This window comes from Oryctolagus cuniculus, chromosome 10, assembly GCF_051225735.1.
Source record: "Oryctolagus cuniculus isolate XC-2025 breed Fujian yellow rabbit chromosome 10, ASM5122573v1, whole genome shotgun sequence".
Classification (NCBI taxonomy): Eukaryota; Metazoa; Chordata; class Mammalia; order Lagomorpha; family Leporidae; genus Oryctolagus; species Oryctolagus cuniculus.
The window spans coordinates 51,582,228-51,604,624 of record NC_142876.1 but is presented as its reverse complement, the minus strand read 5'-3'; the positions used below and the strand labels follow the sequence as shown (position 1 = coordinate 51,604,624).

At 37.9% G+C, this 22,397-nt stretch overlaps 1 protein-coding gene across 3 annotated transcripts in view; it reads left to right on the top strand.

The window, feature by feature from the left end:
- The window catches only part of TAF4B (TATA-box binding protein associated factor 4b), a 135,697-nt gene that overhangs the window by 68,044 nt on the left and 45,256 nt on the right, over window positions 1–22,397 (top strand). For all 3 annotated transcript variants that reach the window (XM_002713611.6, XM_008261165.5, XM_089305225.1), the window contains 3 exons: window positions 5,305–5,474; window positions 11,767–11,897; window positions 18,262–18,387. In XM_002713611.6, the coding sequence (XP_002713657.3) occupies window positions 5,305–5,474; window positions 11,767–11,897; window positions 18,262–18,387 (427 nt within the window). The remainder of the gene's footprint in view (window positions 1–5,304; window positions 5,475–11,766; window positions 11,898–18,261; window positions 18,388–22,397) is intronic.

Below are 22,397 nucleotides of genomic sequence, written 5' to 3'. Positions count from 1 at the left end.
CAAACCGGTGCCCATATGGGATGCCAGCACTGCAGGTGGCAGCTTTACCGGCTATACTACAGCGCTGCCTCCAAATAAATACATTTTTAAAAGAAATATTCATTAAATGATAATGTACATTTTTCAAAATAACTTTTTTGATGTATTCTTGGATACATATATTATTTCTAGTAGAGAAGGTATTTTAACAGTTTAGTATGTTTCAGCATTTGTTTAAAAAAGGCACTTTTAGAAAATAATATAGGTTGTTACATACTGTTTGCATAGATAATATTATTTCCATCAGTTTTAATGTTCATTTTTTCCACATTGGAGGAATCTAGTTCTCTATTGTATATTATATGTGTGTTTAGTTGTCATCTTATGTAATTCATTGTCTCCTGTAATGAGTCCTATTTGTCTTTATGGGTTACAAATATATCAGTTATATATCTGGTTATATAATATTTGATATAGTGATTAATCATTCCTGTGCAAGAATTTTTAAAAGAGAGGGAAAAGAGTCTCTGGTGACAAATCTCTCATCATGGGAAGATAAGGGAAACATAGAAACATCCGCATTCGAACATAGGGTTACAATTCAATGAAAAGATCTCATGCTAAATCTTGATGGAAATTAGATTTTTGAACATTCCACACAGGAGATTACATGAGTAAAGACTCAGATGAGATTGTGAAGTCTCAAAGTTTTCAGTTACATTTTGTTAGACTAAAATTATGTTTAGAGGGGCTGGTACTGTGGCATAGTGGGTGAAGCTGCCACCTGTAGTGCAGGCATCCCATATGGGCACTGGTTCAACTCCTGGCTGCTCCGCTTCCAGTCCAGCTCTCTGCTATGGACTGGGAAAGTGGTAGGAGATGGCATAAGTCCTCGGGCCCCTGCACCCACGTGGGAGACCTGGAGGAAGCTCCTGGGTTTAGGATCAGCACAGCTCTGGCTGTTGCAGCCAATTGGGTAGTGAACCAGTGAATGGAAAACCTCTCACTCTCTCTCTCTCTATCCCTGTCTCTCTCTCTCTCTCTCTCTGCCTCTCCTTTTCTCTCTGTGTAACTCTTTCAAATAAATAAATAAAATAAATCTTATAAAAATTATGTTTAGGAAAAATCATCCTTGTACTTTTATACAGAATAAACTGAGAGACTTTAGAGGTGAAAATTGAAGGTTGATGTTCTGTTGGCTGGAGACAGGGCATCTATTGGAAATTTATAAATATAGGAAAGGGCTGGTAGATACTTTTGAAATGGTTTACAAGTAAATACTTTCTAGTATAATAAAGGTCAACAGTTTCAGAGTTAGCCAGGAAACTTTAACATTTTGGATTCTGGTAAGATCTAGAATGAAATCTTTGGAGACTGGAATATGGCAAGAATTTGTTTCTTAAAAACCCTGATAATATTTATGATGTTCAGTACCACTTTAGGGACTTTGCAGCAGCTCCCAAAAAGTGGTCCACAGAAAAGAGTTTTGAAACTGATAGCTCATTCAAGGATTTTCAAGATTCAGACAATTTTCATAATAATAATGTTACTTGCTTTTTTTTCACTATTTTCTGTACCGATGGCTCAAAAAAAAAAAAAAAAAAAGAAAGGTCGTTTTAATTCTGGACCCTTGAGGACACACCTTTTAAATAGCCTCTGTGACAAAATGGAAAGTTTATATAAAGCTCTTCAGTGTGCCAGAGTACAGTGATTGTCTCAAGACAAGTTTTTTCACTTGCGTTTGATTTATAAACTGAGCTGACCTCTTTTTTCATAGACTACTGTTTTTGACTTGAAAGAACATAAGAAAGACACACTATGATTATTTAAGCTTGAGAATTTTGCAAACATCTTGGAAAAATCTACTGTTTGCTAATGATAATTGAGCTTTCCAGAAAAAATTAAAAATTTGAAGAACTTAAATCCACTACAGTGAGTTTGACTGCTTACCAATACTTAGATTTTCTGATCTGATAGAGATATTAACAGGTAAATTTTAGATTTTGTATAATGAGTCTGAATTTGGGAGATCTGTATAACTTAGTGAACTGTGTAACACAGTTTTCCATATACCAAGGCACGATGTCACAAAACCATGCATGGGTAAAAGATTCATTCAAAGTCTAAGAGTACCAATGGATTTTAAAGAGATTTGCAGAAATAGATGACAAAAGCCACTCTTCTTATGGATTATTTTTTAATTTTATTTTCTTTGTTTTTATAAACATATTATTTATGTTACCATGTAATGGATTTGTTATTTTTCAGTGAATCTGTAACATTCTTTTTCATTTGCTAATATAGGTTGTGCTCAAAATTACATGATAGTTATAATTTCACTTCTACTTTACAGATAAAGGGATTGATGAATAGAAATGGAAAACACTTGTCCACAGTTATCCTAATAATTGTCAGAACAGTGCCTGAAAACTGATCCTCTTTAGCTCTAAAATCAGTACTTTTTAATTTTTATAGTTCAATATTGTTCCAGGTGTGGTCCACAGGCCAGGTATTAGTCTCTCCAGCCTGTGACTGAGATGTCATACAGGTTCCCTACCCTGATAGAGAAGCAAGATGCAGTTTACCAGAGGCCTATGTAGTGGCACAAACTGAGATTATAAGCACTTGATGTTGTATATATATGAGTAATATGTGTAACTGTCATGTGAAGTTACCTTTAACAACTCCAATTTTATTTTTAAGTTAAGTATGGGGTTATGTGAGGCGTTTTCAGAAAGTTCGTGGGTAAATGGAATTAAAAGGTAAGTTTAGATGCAGGTATTTATACTAGCCATAAAGATGCCAGCTGGGAACGCAGGTCCCAAATAGTGTCTGGGTTCAGTTCCTGGCCTATTAATATGGATCTTTGGAGACTGCAGTGATGGGTCAAGTAGTTGGGTTCCTGCCATCCACCAGCTCCCAGCTATAGCTCTTGTGGCTGTTGTGGACATTTGGGGAGTGGGTCAGCAGCTGGGAACTCATTATGTCTTTCTGCATGTTTTTCTTGCCTCTCGAATAATTAAGATAAAGTATTAAAAAATGCACTCTGGTTAAAAAACCTTTAAATCCATACATAGTTTTTATAGTATGCATTTTCTGTGAACTTATGAAATTTTACTTGTTATTTTTATTTTATTTGGAGTCTGAGAAAGAGACAAAGACACGGACACTCAGTGCTCTCCCATTCACTGGCTTACCTCCCAAATGCCCACAACAGTCAGGGCTGGGCCAGACAGAAGCCAGGAGACCTGATTGGATCTGGGTCTCTCACATGGGTTTTAGGGATCCAGGTTCTTGAACCCATCATCTGCTACCTCTAAGGGTGCACGTTAGCAAGAAGGTGGATGGGAGGCAGGGTACCTGCAACTTGAACCAGGCACTCAGATATAGGCTATGGGTGTCCTTAGCAAAGACTTAACCTTAGCGACCAAACGCCCCTCCCCCCACTCCACCTCTACTTACCGCCCCCGCAAACTTTTTATAGTTCTCTCCTGTTGTGTCCACATAAACAACTCTTCAAATTGCAGTCTCTCTCCTTCATATTCGTCCAAAGAGCATCCTCAATAAGAGTCAGAGAGGAACCTTAGAAAGCAGGTAATCCAGATCATTCAATTTTCAGAGGAGGATACAGAGTTCCCAAGATGTTAAATAACTGATTAGAGTTCTGTTCCATAGTGTACTGACTTTTCACTGAAATAAACTTGGTCTTTTAGAGAGATTTTTACTCAGACTTTTCAAGTTATTTAACTCACATTTTGGTCATCGTCATCCTTAAGTGTGTGATTTCTACCATTCTTACACATTGGATGTTTAAATGTATTAAGTCTAGCATTTTATCTTTGATTTAGCTTGTATCTCTTATATGTTGGAGTATGGGCTCTTTCCGTTCCTCACCCCTATTCTACTGCTTTTTAAAGTTGAACATCAGAGGCCTTCATTTCTTGAGCGTTTGACAGTTGTAATTTATTTCCTTTTTCTGTACACAAGTGTATTACAATTAAGTTAATTTAAATCTATTGCCATGAAACCACATGATAAACCATTTGGCCCATGCCATAAAAAGAAACCAGCATCTTTCTGATATTATGCGTTGGTATATGAGTTAACACCAGTAATGTGTTTGTCATTACATGAGTTTGTAAGGATACTGTGAGGGACTTCTATTATTTCATTCCTCCCTGTCTTTACCCTTAACCATATGTACCCCTCTTGTATAATAGCCATTTAATAGTTCTGTTATTTAAAAAAAAGTTTAATTTTGATGTGCAAAACAGGGAGCTCAAACATTTTGCATTTTATATGTGTCTTATGTGTATATGTATGTGTGTGCATATGTGTAGTTTTATTGTTTCTATGAGTATATGAGCTCTTTGGAGCCAGTTTCTTGATAATGAGGTTTTAATGAATTCAGTTAGACCAGCAGTAGAACATACCAAAAGTCTGAAACAAAAACAAAACTAGTTTTTTTTTTTTTTCTTGACAGGCACAGTGGACAGTTAGAGAGAGACAGAGAGAAAGGTCTTCCTTTGCCGTTGGTTCACCCTCCAATGGCCACCGCGGCCAGTGCACCGCGCTGATCCGATGGCAGGAGCCAGGTACTTATCCTGGTCTCCCATGGGGTGCAGGGCCCAAGCACTTGGGCCATCCTCCACTGCACTCCCTGGCCACAGCAGAGAGCTGGCCTGGAAGAGGGGCAACCGGGACAGAATTCGGCGCCCCAACCAGGACTAGAACCCGGTGTGCCGGCGCCGCAAGGCGGAGGATTAGCCTAGTGAGCCATAGCGCCGGCTACAAAACTAGTTTTAATACATGTTTTAAAACATTTCAGAAGAGCTAGTTGAGTACACTTCTTCTCAAGGGCCTTTATGTGGATACGGACCTGTCAGGATTTCTACTACCCTTCAGTGAAAGAATAGAATGCGGGGGAAATCTGAGGGACTTTTAGCCATCTTGGATGGAAACAAATATGTCTGTTTTCCTTTCTTTGTCTTTCATTGCAAAGGATTTGTGGATGACATAGTTTAACTCTAGATCCCTTTTAGTTTATCTCATTTACCAAATAGATAAGAAGAGATGAACCTTAGAAGACAAAGTTGCTTCTAAACTGTCTTTTTGACATTATTTGTGTGCTAGTGGTTGGAGACACTAATTAGCTTTAAAGGCTTATGGCGAAAGATAGCCATTCTTCAGTTCTCCTCTTGATTGGATAAATTAAGTAAAAAAAATGCCATTAGTTCCAAGGAGAGATCTGTAATTCTTTTCTCACTGAAATCACTCTTACCCACATACCCTACCAAAAAAACTGTAATTTTTTTTTCCTATTAGAGATGAAGATGACATCAATGATGTGACTTCCATGGCAGGGGTCAACCTTCATGAAGAAAATGCCTGCATCTTAGCAACAAACTCTGAACTGGTTGGCACACTCATTCAGTCATGTAAAGATGAACCATTTCTTTTCATTGGAGCTCTTCAAAAGAGAATTTTAGATATTGGTGAGTATAGAGTTAAGATTATTGACCTGAAATGAATGAGTGAAAATGTTATTCAGAGAGACAGCCTGGAACTCTTGAAGCTTAAATAAGGCTCTAGAAATACTGATTTCATGGGTGTTACAGAAAGAAATTTTTTTTTAAATTAGTGATATAACTTAAAATGCATGATCTGTGGTTTCTGAATTGGATATTAGAAATTGATATTCATATCTCTTTATGGGAGAATGGGTGTGTATTTTTGCATGAATATATACTATGGCATACTGTTTTTTTTTTTTGTCTTACACTTCCTTGGTTGCCTTTAAAGCATCATGTGTATAAATGCACACTTATGTTACATGTTTGTGTTTATGAAATATAGCAATAGCCAATAGAGAAAGTCTCCTTTTCCTTGTCTCAACCCTGAAATTTAAAATTATCCTTGCTCTAAAAGAACTGAGTTAGAATATTAAGGTTCTTCTAGATCCAGAAATAGTGGGCAGACAATCTGCATTGTCTGAAGGAAAATGGAAGAGAATATACTAATGTTATTCTTTAGCCAACAGCTTTTTGCTGTTTAATCACAAGCCCACATTAATGTGAAGCACTAATATTTCCCCAAATTAACTGAAAAAGGCAACAGATTGAAGAGAACTGCTGTTGCATGTGAGTTGTGTCCCTTCTAAATGGTTGCTGACCCCGAGACTTGGTCAGAAACCAGCTCTTGTTCTCCCATATCAATGTTGGAGATCAGAGTATAAGAAGCTTTACATTTTACATTGAAGGCTTCCTACAAAATGTGAAGTTTTCTGATTTTTATATACTCTCGGTACATTTAAAAACTACAAAATGTATTGCTATTACATGTATTAAGTCTACTTCATATTTAATAAGTAAAGGAGCTACTGTGTGCTGTTATACAAATGACCATGTTTTTCATTTCTAATTTAAATTAAGGATATATTCTTTCTTTTTTTCTGAAAACCGGAAAGTACAAGTAGTCTAAAATAAAAGATAGGAACTCAGAAGAGCTGTTTATAAAATATTTGTTGTTCAGTTGTGTTTTGCCTGCCTTCTGTCTATCCTTTCTTTTTTCCTTTTTTTACTTCACATTTGTATTTGTACTTTCCAGTACTTTGGAACAGACCTAAGCACTATTCCTTCTTGCTATGGCTTGGTAAATTTACTGGTTTTTTAACACCTGTATGCCATATAAATATTTGGAGCTTTGGTAGAGGAGAAGTGGGTACTGTACTTGGTTTAATTGGGTCCTGTCCTCTCCAGATTTTATTTATGGTTTGATTTAAACCTTGACTATGCTTTTTTTTTTTTTTTTTTTAATTTGACAGAGTTAGACAGTGAGAGAGAGTGTCAGAGAAAGGTCCTTCCTTCTTCCGTTGGTTCACCCCCCAAATGGCCACTACGGCCGGAGCTATGCCAATCCGAAGCCAGGAGCCAGGTGCTTCCTCCTGGTCTTCCCATGAGGGGGCAGGGCCCAAGCACTTGGGTCATCCTCCACTGCCCTACTGGGCCACAGCAGAGAGCTGGACTGGAAGAGGAGCAACCGGGACTAGAACCTGGCACCCATATGGGATGCTGGTGGCGCAGGTTGGGGATTAACCAAGTGAGCCAAGGCACCAGCCCCTTGACTATGTTACAAAGACGTTTTTAGCATTGAAAGAATATTTTTTGATCAGTTAGGACAAGTATCAGCAACTTTTCCTCACAAAGGGCTAGATGATAAATATTTGCCACTCTGTGGGCCATATTGTTTCTGTTGCAACTGCTTGATTCTGCTGTTGCTGGGAAAAAACAGCCATAGTATGTGAGTAAATGGGCAAGACTATTGTCAGAATCAGCTTGGGCTGCTGTAACAAAACACCATAAACTGGATGGCCTAAATGACAAACATATTTTTCACAATTCTAGAGGTTAGAAATGTGAGATGAGGGTACTTGCAGGGTCAGATTCTTGGTGAGGGCCTCTTCCTGGTGTTTGGGCAGCTATCTGCCTCCTGTGTCTGTGCTTGTTATCTGGCCTCTCTGTTAGGGCACAAATTGGATTCTTGAGGTTTTTACCTTCATGACCTAATTATTCTCAAAAGAGCCTACTCCAAATACTTCTTGTTGGGATTACGATTTTAGTATGAATGTTGGGGCAAAAAACATGTAGCCTATTATAAATGTATTTCCATAAACTACTTTAAAAAGATAAATGAGATTTGATTTGTTATCCATGGTTTGACAGCCTCTGAGAGTAGGTTAATAATGATGTACGAACTTGTTATACAATATAATGGAAAACTGCAAAAGTTCTTAACTTTTGGATCATTTAAGCTCATTTTTTGAAGTTATTTTTGAAATGTTTTTGTTTTTGTTTTTGAGAGGCAGAGAGGGAGAATGAGCTACCGTCTGCTCATTTGCTCCCTAAATGTCTGCAGTGGCAGGGGCTGGACCAGGTTGAACCCAGGAGCTGGGAATCCAGTTCAGGTTTCCTATGTGTGTTTCAGCATCCAAACCACTTGAACTATCACCTGCTGCCTCCCAGTGTCTGTATTATCAGGAAGCTGGAATCAGGAGCACAGCCTGAACTTGAAACCAGGCAGTATGATATGGAATGAGGGCAACGCAAGCACCATCTCAACTGCCAGGCCAAAAGCCTAAGCCTATCTAAGCCTTTTGTTTTTTATTTTTTTTCTTTCTTAAAAAGTAAAACCATAGTGTGAATAGAGATGTATTCTAGGAATGTTTTCTATTAATAATAGTCCATCTTTCCAGATTATATCAAAGCCAAAGCCAATCTTTTGTAAATATTTATTTATTTATTTGAAAGCCAGGGTGAAGGAGCGACAGAGGGAAAGGTCTTCCATCTACTGGTTCACTCGCCAAATGGCCATCAGGGCTGGGCCATGCCGAGGCCCAGAGCCAGGAGCTTCTTCTGGGTCTCTCACATGGATGGCAGGGGTTCCAGCACTTGGGCCATCTTCTACTGCTGTCCCTGGTGCCTTAACAGGGAGCTAGATCAGAAGTGGAGCAGCCATTACAGCGCTGCATGCAGCAGCTTAACCTGTTGTGCCGTAGCACTGACCCCAAAGCTATTCTTCAAAATCAGAAATTATAAATTTGTGGGTGGTGTTGTAGTATAGCAGGTAAACCTGTTGTCAGCACTGACGGCATCCCACATAGGTTCAAGTCACGGCTGTTCCAATGCTTACCCAGCTGATGGCGTAAAAAAAAGCAGTGGAAGATGTCTGAAGTGCCTGGGACCTGGACACTCTCTGTATGTTTTTCTCCCTCTCTCTCTGTAACTCCGACTTTCAAATAAATAATTTACTCAATCAATTTTCTTGGAAATAAAAGGATCTTTATTCTACTTGAATAATGTTAAGAGATTAAATGACAATGCTCCCCCCCCCCATTACCTTAATTGAATTGTACAGGCATTTAAAAAAAATCACATAACAAGCATGCGATCACCAACTAGATCTTCTTAATTATGAAGTGGGAATTTTTCTATAAACTCTTTAATTTTATAACCTTAAGTTGTATTTTATTACAAATGTAATGATGATATTTTTGACATTTGGTTATTCCCCAAGTACTTGTTTCTATTATTTTTAAAATTTGGATTTTTTTTTTACTTCAGATGAATTAACTTTGTTTTATAAATGTATATGAAGTTATATGCAAAAATTCCCAAATAGTAAATATTTTTAAATGCTAATTTTCTTTAAGCCTGAAATGATATGTTATCTCCTGTCTGTCCTATGTTTTTTTTTTTTTTTTTTTTTTGACAGGCAGAGTGGACAGTGAGAGAGAGAGACAGAGAGAAAGGTCTTCCTTTGCCGTTGGTTCACCCTCCAATGGCCACCACGGCTGGCGCACTGCGGCCGGTGCACCGTGCTGATCCGCTGGCAGGAGCCAGGTACTTATCCTGGTCTCCCATGGGGTGCAGGGCTCAAGCACTTGGGCCATCCTCCACTGCACTCCCGGGCCACAGCAGAGAGCTGGCCTGAAAGAGGGGCAACCTGGACAGAATCCGGCGCCCCGACTGGGACTAGAACCCGGTGTGCCGGCGCCGCAAGGCGGAGGATTAGCCTAGTGAGCCGTGGCGCCGGCCTGTCCTATGTTTAGTTGTAATTTTAATCATTGGATTATTTTAAAATTGTCCTGTCCTTTTCCATAGAGGACCTCTCACTATTTATGCTGAGGGTTTCTTTTTTTTTTTAATAAAATAGATTTGACTCTAGTGTTTTTTCTACTTGAATCTGAAATTAGAGATGAATTAAGTTTTGTTACAAAGTGATGAATTACATTTTGAAGGCTTGGCTTATGGGTCATTGCGTAATTTTACATCTTTCTATTTGGGTTACTGTGGACCACGTTTTAAATTAAAGTATAATATTTATGATACGTCATTGTATTAAGAGATGTTGACTTTTAACTAAAGTGTATTTTTGATGTAGTCATTTGCCCTTTGATGAGCATGTTTTAGATAAATTGGAATGCAAAATCAAACAGTATTCTCAAAATTCTCAAAAAAATTTTCAGAATGTGTATATGCATTTGTTGAAAACAATTGCAGTATCACTTTTTTTTTTTTTTTTTGAGGGTTTGTTTATTTATTTGAAAGGCAGAGTTACAGAGAGGCAGAGGCTGAAACAGAGAGAGGACTTCCATCTGCTGGTTTGTCGCTCCCTTGCCCGCAAAGGAACGACGTTGCTCGCAGCTTATCGGTCTTCAGTAGACTTTTATTTAAACAGGATAGAAAGAGAAACCCTTGAGCAAGGGGAGCTCCGAAAGAAAGGGGAAGCTCCCGTTACTATTACACGAACGGGTTATATAGTATATCATAGCAGAAGCATGTAATGCAAGCTTAGTCCATGCTACAGTCCATGCGGCGGTGCTCCAATCGGGTGCCTGATCACGCACAGTCCATGCACTCCTTGTCCAACCATAAAGGTGATCACGTGTCTTTATCCAGTCGAGCTCCTGGTCACGTAGCAGGCGGCTCAGACGCCAGCAGAAAGCTTATCATTGCTCCACCTGTTGTTTTCTCAACTCTTGGTCAGTGGGAAAAGAAGTATGGGAAGTCCCAAGGCCATAGTTGTAGACTCAACCCTGGGGTTATGGAAAGGTTCCGATATCGCAGCTCAACAGAAACCATAAACATCCACACAGCAGTAACTATTGCAAATGGTCAGCAAGCTATGCCTTAGCATGTGGGCCCATGGCCGGCTCATGGGTCCCCACACTGGTTCACTCCCCAGATGGCCACTGTGGCCAGAGCTGTGCCGATCCAAAGCCAGGAGCTTCTTCCAGGCTTCCAACATGGTGCAGGAGCCCAAGGAGTTGGGCCATCTTTTGCTTTCCAGGCTGTAACAGATAGCTGGATCAGAAGTGGAGCAGCCGGGAATCAAACCAGTGCCCATATAGGATGCTGGTACTGCAGGTGGTAGCTTTACCTGCCATGCCATAGCACCGGCCCCTGTACTATCACTTTTAAAAGCCCATTTAAATTGGACTACCTATTGCCTGTATCTTTAGATTTAGCTGTTTATGAACACCAGTAGATTAACTGTGCCCCAAAAATACTATTTTAATACTGTTAAGGTTGATTTGTGAATGAGCTTCTGCCTTTGGGTATGTGGTCCAAATTGTTTTCCTGAAGCTTTCTTCCTAGACAGAAGTCTAGGTCTAGTTTAGAGCTATAGAAGGAATTTCTGATGAGAGCAAAGTTATTCAGATGGGTGGGCAAAATGGGTTTTTAGCCAACAAACCAGGTCAGTTTGTGAGAAGATGAGCCAGTTCAAATAAGCGTGATTGGTAATGGATTTAAAGTATGTAGATATGTCTTATACACAATGCATTAACAGAGACTCACAATCTGAATTTGTTGAAATAAATGTCGTAAGTTGTTAACAGTGTCAGGGTGAAATATAACTTTCTGTGTTTTTTTTTTAATTACTGAAATTAACAGAAATCGGCACTAATATCTACAGTTACCATTTTCCTCCCTGAACACTAGACTTGATTTGTGTTCTTATTAACTTTGTCCTATAAATGACCTTGCAAGGAGAATAATTCTAGAGGCTAAGTGAAACAATGTCTATATTTTCTGAGGCTTCAGGCTAGGTTTTATTAATGTAATGTCTAAGATCTTTGAAGTTGTGACTTTACCAGGAAAATCATAATCTCCAAACCTTTATTCATAATGGGTATGACTTCCAGGGGGAACAGATTACCTGCTGTGCTAATTATTTCAATTATCAGCCACTACTAAAACATGTAATGGATTTTCTCTACTTCTACAGGTAAAAAGCATGATATTACAGAACTTAACTCTGATGCTGTGAACTTGATCTCCCATGCAACACAAGAGAGATTACGAGGCCTTCTAGAAAAATTGACCACAATTGCTCGGCATCGAATGACTACTTACAAGGTAAAGGAAATCATTAAAGAAGTACAAGCGCTTTCCTCTAGGGTTAAAGGTCATTATTTGGGCTTGGATACATATTCTAAATATATTTTAAAGGAATGGTTGAGATTTCGTACTAGTAGAATTTTCCATAGTAGTCTTGTTCTTAATTTGCCTTATTTAGATTTGGTTACAGGACAAATATTAAAATGACAATAGAGTTTAAGTGGTATTCAAAGCTTCTGTGTCAATGTAGATTAAAATACTCATATGCATCTGTTCTGCCTGAGGCTTCTCCTCCTTAAGCTATTCATTGGAAGCAGGATATGTTTGAAATATTGGCTACTTGTGTGCTCTTCAGTGGTCTGAACCCTGCTAATGTTTCTGTTCCTTTAGCTAAATAATTGTCTCGAGTGCTATTACTGGTGCCGCTAACTATCACTATTGACTGCTTTCATAAACAACTAAATGCATAAGTAACCTATCTTGTGCCTAGTGGTGTGAATCAAATGACTTACCACTATCAAATTAAAGCACTTGATGTATTTGAATTGTAATTTTCTGGGAGGACAAATATGTGGGGTGATTGGGAATTTAAAAAAAGACAACCTGGGATAAAAAGAACAAGATAACCTTTTACCTTTTTATCAAGAAATGTTGATAGCTAGGTTTTGAATAAGATGGTGTATCAGTAATCTTATGAGGTTTTAGATTTGCAAGAATGGTTATTGTCATAGTATCTTAGACATCGGTTGAAAGGAATCCAGGAAATTATTAGCTGCCATACCACCGGTAAGTTCCCTGGGGGAGTCATTTCTGTTTACATTCTGCTTCATTTTGAACTTTGAAAGAACTATATATAATTGTTGAGATCTTCATAAGTATAAATCTTTGTGAGAATTTGCTGAGCTAACTTAAAAACATGAGCAACAAGAGAAAAACATAAGGAAAAACCAGAAAATTGCTATCAAGTGTTTGTTTTTGTGTATTTCTAGGTATTTGTTTCTTAAGTTATATAATTTGTGACATACATTTATTTATTCATAGAGTATTAATCCTTTTCGTTTCTGTGGGATCAATAATAATGATCTCAGTTTCATTTCTGATGTTGAGTTGTCTGAAGCTTCTCCCTTCTTCCTTTGTTGGTTAGCTGATGTCTTGTTAATTTTGTTGTTTTTCCAAAGAACGAACTTTTTGTTTCATTAACTTCTTTCACTGTTTTTCTGTTCTTTCATTTGTCTTCCCTCTAGTGTTTTTATTTCCATCCTCAAATTAGCTTTGGATTTAATTTGCTCTTCTTTTTTTAGTTCCATAAAATATAAAGTTAAGCTATTGACTTGAGATCTTCCTTTTTTTTTTTTTAGATATTTATTTATTTTATTTGAAAGGCAGAGTTAGGGAGAGAGAGGGAGAGGGAGGGAGGGAGTGAGACAGAGAGAATGTTTCTTCCATCTGCTGGTTCACTCCCAAAATGGTCAAAGTGGCAGGGGCTGGGGCTGGGACAGGCTGAAGCCAGGAGCCTGGAGCTTCATCCAGGTCCCCCATGTGGCTGCAGGGGCCCATGAACTTGGGCCATCCTCTGCTGCCTTCCCAGACAAATTAGCAGGGAGCTGGATTAGAAATGGAGCAGCTGGCTTGAACCGCTGCCCACATGGGATGCCAGCATCACAGTTGGTAGCTCAACCCTCTTTACCACAACACTGGCCCCAAGATCTTCCTTTCTTATGTAAGCATTTATTGCTATAAATTTCCCTTTGAACACTGCTTTCACTGCATTTAATAATTGCAGTATGTTGTATTTTTATTTTCATTTGCCTGTGAATACTTTTCTGATTTCCTTTGGGATTTGTTTGAATCATTGATTGTTTAAGAGTATATTGTTTAATTTCCACATATTTTAAAATTTTCCAATTATATTTATTGAGACTTGTTTTGTGAACTAATGTATGATCTATCCTTTGAGAAGAACATGTATTGTGTTTTTGTTAAGTGTTCTGTTCATATGTCTGTTAGCTTGAGTCAACAGTGCTGGTTTCTGTTGACTATTGATTGTCTGTCTAGATATTTTATCTGTTATTGAAAGTGGAGTATTAAAGTCTTCAACTATTGTAGAATTATCTATTTTTAAGAAAATTTCGTGTTTTAAAATTCTGTTTGGTTTATATATCTTCTTGATGAATTGACTCCTCAAAATATAATATCGTCACTTGTCTTTTGTAACAGTTTTTTACTTTTTTACTTTCATTCTTTTTTCTGATATTAGTGTTAGTGCATCATCCTGTACTTTACTTTAGTGATTACTTGCATGGAATATTTTCCTACCCTTTTACTTTTAACCTATTTGCATGTTTTCATCTAAATGGAGCCTTTTACAAATAGCATGTTAGTTAGATCATGGTTTTTTTTGTTTGTTTGTTTTATTTTTGTCCGTCCATTCTGTCATCCTCTGCCTTTTGATTTTGAAGTTTAATACATTTATATTTAAAGTAATTACTGACAAGAAATGATTTAAATCTGCTGTTTTTCTATTTGTTTTATGTATCCTTATATGTTTTCTTTGTCCCTCATTTTCTCTAGTATTACCTCCTTTAATGTTTGTTTTTTGTCTTATACAAATTCAATTCTCTTCTCATTTTCTTTTGCATATATCTTCTAGATATTTGCTTAATATTTACTATGAGATTACAATTAACATCTTAAATCTAAAGCATTTTATTTGATAACCACTTTTACCTTCAGTTTTGTGATAAGGAAAAATTACAGGCTTCTTTTTGGCTTTTTTTACTTAACTTTTAAATATTGTATACTTTTTCAAACCTAGATTCTCCCCATTCCCTTTAATCATGATGCTGTTTAAGAGGTAATTAGTATGTCATCAATTATAGTGGACAGTTTGTATACAAAATGAAATATGTACAATATGTTATGGAATAGAAGTTTTCCAGGTAATGTTTACTGATGGCCAATTAGATCTCTATTGTGTGTGGCGCTCAGTTGGAATTCTTCAGTTTAAATCAGTAGTATAAAAGACAAGTTTATTTTGGTGAGTAAAACCTTTTGAAATCTGCACATACAATGGATCCTCAAAAAAGTTCATGAAAAATGCATCTTGTGGAAAACAATGCATGGCTTTCTGTGTATTTTTGGCACCAAAATAAACTTATCTTTTAATTCTGTTTTCCACTAACTTTTGAAGCACCCTCATATATATCCTAAGGATTTAGTTGCCCCAGGCAAAATATATGGAATCTACTCCAATAACTTAGCTTAGATCTAATACTTCCTTAACTATCTGTCTTTTTATTTATTCATTTATTTTAAAATTTTGTTTGTGTATTTGAGGGGTGGAGTTAGAGTGAGAGGAAGCGACAGAGAGAAAGGTCTTCCATCCACTGGTTCACTCCTCAAATGGCTGCAATGACCAGGGCTGAGGCGATCTGAAGCCAGGAGCCAGGAGCTTCTTCCGTGTCTCCCATGCAGGTGTAGGGGCCCAAGCAATTGGGCCATCTTCTACTGCTTTTCCAGGCAATAGCAGAGAGCTGGATTAAAAGAGGCACAGCTGGGACTAGAACCGGCATCCATATGAAATGCCAGCGTAGCAGCACCAGCCCCTAACTCACTGTCTTGTACACTGCCTGCTCTGATTGATTTTTTTCCCTTGCTCACCTTTCCCCATATATTCCTTAATACAGTTCATGCCATTGCCTGAATTTGCATATATAGAAAGACAGAAGGATTATCATTAGTCTTTAAAAAGAAATAGTAATCATTTAGTTATATTAGAATCTAATTGAAAATCACCCTTATTTTGAAGACTTTGATTGTAATACTTTTTGCATCAAAGATATACCTGTGTCTTTATTTCAGTTCATCCCTGATAGGATTTATTTTTATCTGTACAGTATAGGAAATTTCCATGAGTTTTATAAAAGTGAACTGCAATTATTAAAATAAAAATCCTACCATGTCTTATGTGGGTATCTATTTACTTTTGATAATCTTTTACTGGATTAGATATACTTTTCTAATTAGTCATGGGCCATAAACTTAGATTTAAGCAAAGGAGTAGGAAGTACATATAGTTTAAAATTTTTCATCTTGCTGCCAGGTGTTTTCCCCTTGAAGATGCATTATATAGTCTGTTGTTTGCCTATGTCCATGGAAGAACTTCAGTGTCTCCCTGTTAAAAAGCACTGTAGTGGTCCTTTGGATGGGATTCACTTGGTGGTTTTGGTATCATTTCGTTTCGGTCATTCTATTTTCATGGCTAAACTATTTAATATGTAGTGGCCTTACCACTACACAGTCCTCCTATATTAGGTAGTGAAAACTTCAGTTAGGCCCACTGGATAGACAGCAAAAAATGGGCTAAGATTTAGATTACTGTTATTCAAATAATGTTAGGGACTCTGTAGGAATAGGGAGATACTCATTTGTTTAGTAATATCTGAAAGAAATACTATGCCAGAGGCATTTGTGTCCAAGTTGGAGGGGAGAGAGGAATCTTGATTTTTTTTTTTTTTTTTGACAGGCAGAGTGGACAGTGAGAGAGAGAGACAGAGAGAAAGGTCTTCCTGTGCCGTTGGTTCACTCTCCAATGGCCGCCACGGCTGGCGCGCTGCGGCCGGCGCACCACGCTGATCCGATGGCAGGAGCCAGGTACTTATCCTGGTTTCCCATGGGGTGCAGGGCCCAAGCACTTGGGGCATCCTCCACTGCACTCCCTGGCCACAGCAGAGAGCTGGCCTGGAAGAGGGGCAACCGGGACAGAATCTGGTGCCCCAACCGGGACTAGAACCTGGTGTGCCGGCGCCGCAAGGCGGAGGATTAGCCTAGTGAGCCACGGCGCCGGCATGAGGAATCTTAATATGGGAATGAGACAGGGTTAAAATTTAGAAGTCTACTTCTTTTTAATTTAGTGTCTGTTGTCCCTTTTAAATTAAATCTTGTCAGTAAACTATCTCCAGAGTGTCTGAACACAGAAATGGCAAAGATGAAGCATTTAAGAAGCCACTGTTATGGTGTTTAACCTCTACAGTTGGCTTATAATGCATTCCATATTCTATCTTGTATTATTTAACTTTAAAACATTTGGGAATTCTTTTTGTATTAAATATGAAGTTAAATAAGTAGCACTAATGCATCCTTGTCCCTTAAACTATGTAATACTCTTTTGATCTAGTTAAATACCAATAATAAAAATTTAATTTAAAAAGAATCGAGCATATGAAATCTCTCAATCCCAGTTAATTGAATCAACCAAAAGCAGGGGGATAAAAGAAAGATGGGAGTGATACTGTAGCCATGATTTCCATGCTGCCACTGACTGGTAAACTGAATTTTAAAAAATGCTCATTTTGTGTGCTATACAGGCTCCCTCAGTAGCCTGAATTCCTGACATGAGGAAATGACAGGATGTCTTAAATATTGATTGAGAGGATCCCCTTGCTCATCCTCTTCCCCAGCATACACATGTTGGTATATTGTTACAGAAGAGTGACAGTCAGGTGGAAAAAAAATTGGAAAGTACTGTTTCATATGCTAGACTATCAGCATAAACAGGACAATTTGAATTTTATCCTTTTTTTGCAATAAATGACTATTATGATTCATTCATAAATCATATACTTCATTTCTTTAGTTTCTGTTCAGATTCTTGTGAGAATCTTCAGAACAGGATTTTGAGATTTTAATGTTTGCCTTTTTCTTTTATGTTATATTTTAGTAATTATATTCATTTCAGAAGGTCAGATCAATTCAACCATAGTAGTATATTTGTTATTGAGATGATTGTTTCTTGCTTTTGGTCTTTTACAAGGCTAAGATTTAATTACTCATAGAGGTTGAGTATTTGGAATTGCTTGGAACCAGACATGTTTCAGATTTTTGAAATGTTACATAAACTTTACTGGTTGAACATCCTAATTTGAAAGCCTGAAATTCAGAGTGCCCTAAAATCTGAAATTTTCTGAGTGTCATATTGGTACTTAAACCATTTCAGGTTTCAGAGTAGGGATACTTATCCTCTAATTAAGGTCTGCTGAGATAGACAATAATTTAAAAATTTAAATTATAGATAAATGGTATACTTGCTTGGATTCTGCTTTCTATTGTTAGGATCTGCTTGACTTAATTCCTTTTCCTACCTCTGAATAAGGTTTGCTAGGACAGCTTTTTGCAGCATACCTGTTTAATCATCTCTCAAATTTTAAGGATGAATAAAGTTCCCCTCCTTTTGGTTAAGTTTGTTTGACAGAAAAAATATTACTTCTTGAAAATATAAGTTCCTGTGTATATTGGTGCTATTCAGTTTAGTTATTTTAAAACAATATATCGTGTAGAATGTGTTGCCTATGATCATCATAAGGCTTTTTTTTTTTTTTTCCAGGCAAGTGAAAATTACATCCTGTCTAGTGATACCAGGTCACAGCTTAAATTTCTCGAAAAGCTGGATCAATTGGAGAAACAGAGAAAGGATTTAGAAGAAAGAGAAATGTTACTTAAGGCAGCCAAGGTAAGGGCCTGTGTGATTTATGAGTGAACATGGCCTGGGAATGAGGTCAGAATTGGCTTTGTCATTGGTTGATTGTCTTGGTTTTATTAAGCCTTTCGATTTCTCTGGAGAATTTCTTAAAATGAAATTACTAATAGAATATCTCATAGCCAGGATGGTATGGTACGGTGGCTTTCAGTTAATTTAGTTTAATGAGTCATAATCTTTTGTCTCCTCACCCTCATTTCCTGTGTGTCTGGTGTCATACCTACCCACCCACTCCCACCCTCCAGGTAAAATGTTTCTAGAATTTTCAGTCTTTTTAGGGATATGATTTGATATGTGCCAAATTAAAGTTGAGAGAGGAACATTGCAGAAGGATTTGGATTATATGGAACAAAATACAGGATGGGCAGAAATGGGTTAGAAAAAGAATAAAATAGAGAACAGGTTGAGGCTATTTATTTCCTTTCCCATTTATTTAAACACTAGCCAGAACTGTTAGAGCCAGATGGGCTAAAAACTTTCCAGTATAGTTTGCATTTTGTAGCTCCACATGTCTTCATAGGCTTAAGGCTGTCATGAGAAGTCTTAAAGGCTAAGCACTAGAGTTTACATGGTTCTTTTTTAAGTTTTAATTTCTAATATTCTTAGAAACCTCACCCTTTAGGGTATTTGTTCCTAATTATATACCAATTTTGTTTTGAAGAATTAATTTATTTCAAAATAAATTTCATATTTACAAAAAGTTGCCAGAGCTATGCAAAGAATTCTCATTTTCCTTAGATTCTGTTTCTTTTTAAGTTTGTAAAAAATTTTTTTAATTTATTTTTATTTTATTTGAAAGGCAAAGAGGCAGAGTGAGAGAGAACTTCCATTTACTGGTTCACTCCCCAAATGCTCTCAGCAACCAGGACTGACCCATCCCCATCCATTAACTGCATCCTGGTCTCCCACATTGGTGGCAGGAACCCAAGTAGTTGAACCATCACTTGCTGTGCCCAGAGTGCACACTAGCAGAATTTTAGTTTGGAAGCAGAGTAGGACTAGCTGGGGCTGGGACCAGGCACTCAAATTGGGATGGCAGCACCCATGCAGTGACTTAACTACTGCACCAAATGCCTATCCCTACCATCCCCCATCCTCCTTTCCTCTACTTCCCACCCACTCCTGTGCCACCATTTTTAATGTTTTACTGAATTTGCTCCATCTCTACCATTTCCCCTGTTCTTTCTACACACTCATTATGATAAGTGTGTCTTTATGTATATATACCCAACGTTCCTTGCTTAATTTAGAGCTTTTTAGCATGTTAACACAGTTATGTAGCTATCAGCAATAATCAGTTTTTCTCTGAACCTTTTGAAAGTCATTTTTCAGCTGTTATTCTGTTGTTTAGTCATGTTTTCATCAGTCTCTGTTCTTACTCATTGCATAAGATATTCTAGGCCCAACTTTTACTTTTCTGGCCCCAGCTCTGGAATCAAATACATTTCCTCAAGGAACCTGCTTCTTGTTAGTTGAGGACAGTATTCAGAAACCAAGAGTGGAGCATCTAGTGCACTGATTGCTAATAGGGTGTCATTATGCGTAGGCTCTCCTAAAAGATTTAGGAAATATATGTATAGTATGTCTATATGTACACATCTATATGTATGCACACAGATGCGCATCTGTAACTATTTCTATATCTGTGTTTATATATTATAAAATCATTAGTTCATATGGATGTCTCTAGCTCTAATCCTGTACTTCAGGGTTCTTTCTCCTTTCAACCTTTCCACATTTATGAAAACTTTCTCCAATAATAGGAAACTTGATTACCATTATCCTTGATTTATTTAACTTTTGTCTTTAATTAGTTTGCTTATTTGATCTCTGTAACTAGTCTCAACCAGCCATGCTGACTGACTTCTCTGTATGCTACTGCTATTTCTTCCACCATAATTTCACTATCCATGTAATTGGCCATCATTTTCACTGGCCTGTGCCTTGATGCAGCCCCCTAGTCACTCATTGCCTTGCCTTCTTGGCCACTGGTCTATTCTTTCATGTGCCCCAACTCCCTACTCCCTAAGGATGTGGGCATCCCAGCCTTGTCCCTGTGCAGCTTCCTGCTGTTCTATACACTCAGCCCTCATGTCCAGCCTCCTGTACTAGAAGAAGCAAGATTCCTTTCTTGAGCCCACAAGTGTTATAAGCAAGCACTAAGCTATTGAATGAGATGGTTTCTTGGTATTTTATTTCCAATTACTGTGCTGTAAACAAATCAGAAACCATTAAAAGTATAATATACTTACCCTCAATCTGCTTTGGCTTTTCCTATTGTACCAGACTTCTAAATGTTGGAGCATCTTGGACTCCGGTCCTAGACCTTCTTCTCTGTCTTCATTCTCTCTTAAGATTATATTTCCAGTTCAACACACATTCTAAAACTGTGGACTCATGCAGATAACTGCTTCCTTAACATTATTTAATTGGTGAATGGGCATCTTAAATTTAGCACTTGCAAAAGAACTGCTGATATTCCTCTCCTCTCTTAGAGGTTTTTCTTTTCTTTCTATTTTTTTAAAATTTTATTATTTTATTTATTTGAAAGAGTTAGAGAGAGAGAGAGAGGGAGAGAGAGAGAGATCTTGCATCTGCTGTTTCACTCCCCAAATGGCTGCAATGGCCAGATCTGGGCCAGGCCAAAGCCAGGAGCCAGGCGCTTCATCTAGGTTTGCCACTTGGCTGCTGGGGCCCAAGGACTTGGGCCATCTTCCACTGCTTTCCCAAGCACATTAGCAGGGAGTTAGATTGGAAATGGAGTAGCTGGGACTTGAACCAATGCCCATATGGGATTTCAGCACTGCAGACAGCAGCTTAACCTGCTACGCTACAGCACCGGCCCCAGAGGCTTTTCTAACTTAGTAAATGAGGCCATCATTCACTGAGACATTCAAGTCAGAAACCTAGGAGTCATCTCTAATTCCCCTGTCTCTTGTCTCTCCCTCCATCCAGTTTACTTCGTATTCTAGTTCTAGAAGTTATGTCACCCTTTTTTCATCAGTGTTGTCACCACTATAATGTAAGTCATCTTTTACTTGGACTTTTATAATATCTTTAACTGGTCTTTTCCTCCTGCGGTCAACTCTTTGTACTATTGTCAGAATGATGTTTATGTTTTCATAACAAATTATATGTGTTTCTGTTGTAGAGCATTCTGTGCCTTCCTGTTGCACTTCTAAAAAAAATATTTTTTTTTGAAAATTATTTATTTATTTGCTTATTTGAAAGGCAGAGTTTTAAAGAGAGACAGAAAGAAGTGTCTTTCATCCTCTGGTTTACTTCCCAAGTGGCTGCAACAGCTAGGACTGAACCAGGCTGAAGCCAGGAACCAGGAGCTTCACCTGGGTCTCCGACAAGGGTGGCAGAGGCTGAAGCACTTGGGACATCTTCAGCGCTTTTCCCGGGCCATTAGCAGAGACCTGGATCAGAAGTGGATCAGCCAGGACACAAACCAGCACCCACATGGGATGCTGGTTTTGCAGGCTGCAGCTTTAATTGCTATGTCACAACACCAGCCCCAAAATATCCAAACTTTCAACCAAATTTTAAAAGGCTTTGTGTTATTTGGTGTCTCCTTTCTATGTCTCTGAGCTTGCCTCATGTCACTCCCTTTGCTCTAGAGACAATTCCCTTTCTGTTCCTTGAGTGTACCGAGCTTGTGCTCACCTTAGATTATTAGACTTCTAATTAGGCATATAAAAGAACGTTGAGGTCTCTAGCCCTAAATCTGCTCTTTGTTAGATGTTTGCTTTCTCAGTAATTTGGAATTACCGTCTTCCCAATTACTTAGGCCATGATCCCAGGAGTCATCTTTGATCTCTCTCTTTACTTCACACCCAGTAGTCAATCCACCAACAAATCCAGCTTGGTTTACCTGCAAAATATGTTTCAAAAATCTAGCCTTTTGTCATCATTTTTTATGTTATATTGCCAGCTATGCTGCCTGCATCTTTTTTCCCATTCTTTCTCTCTCTCTCTCT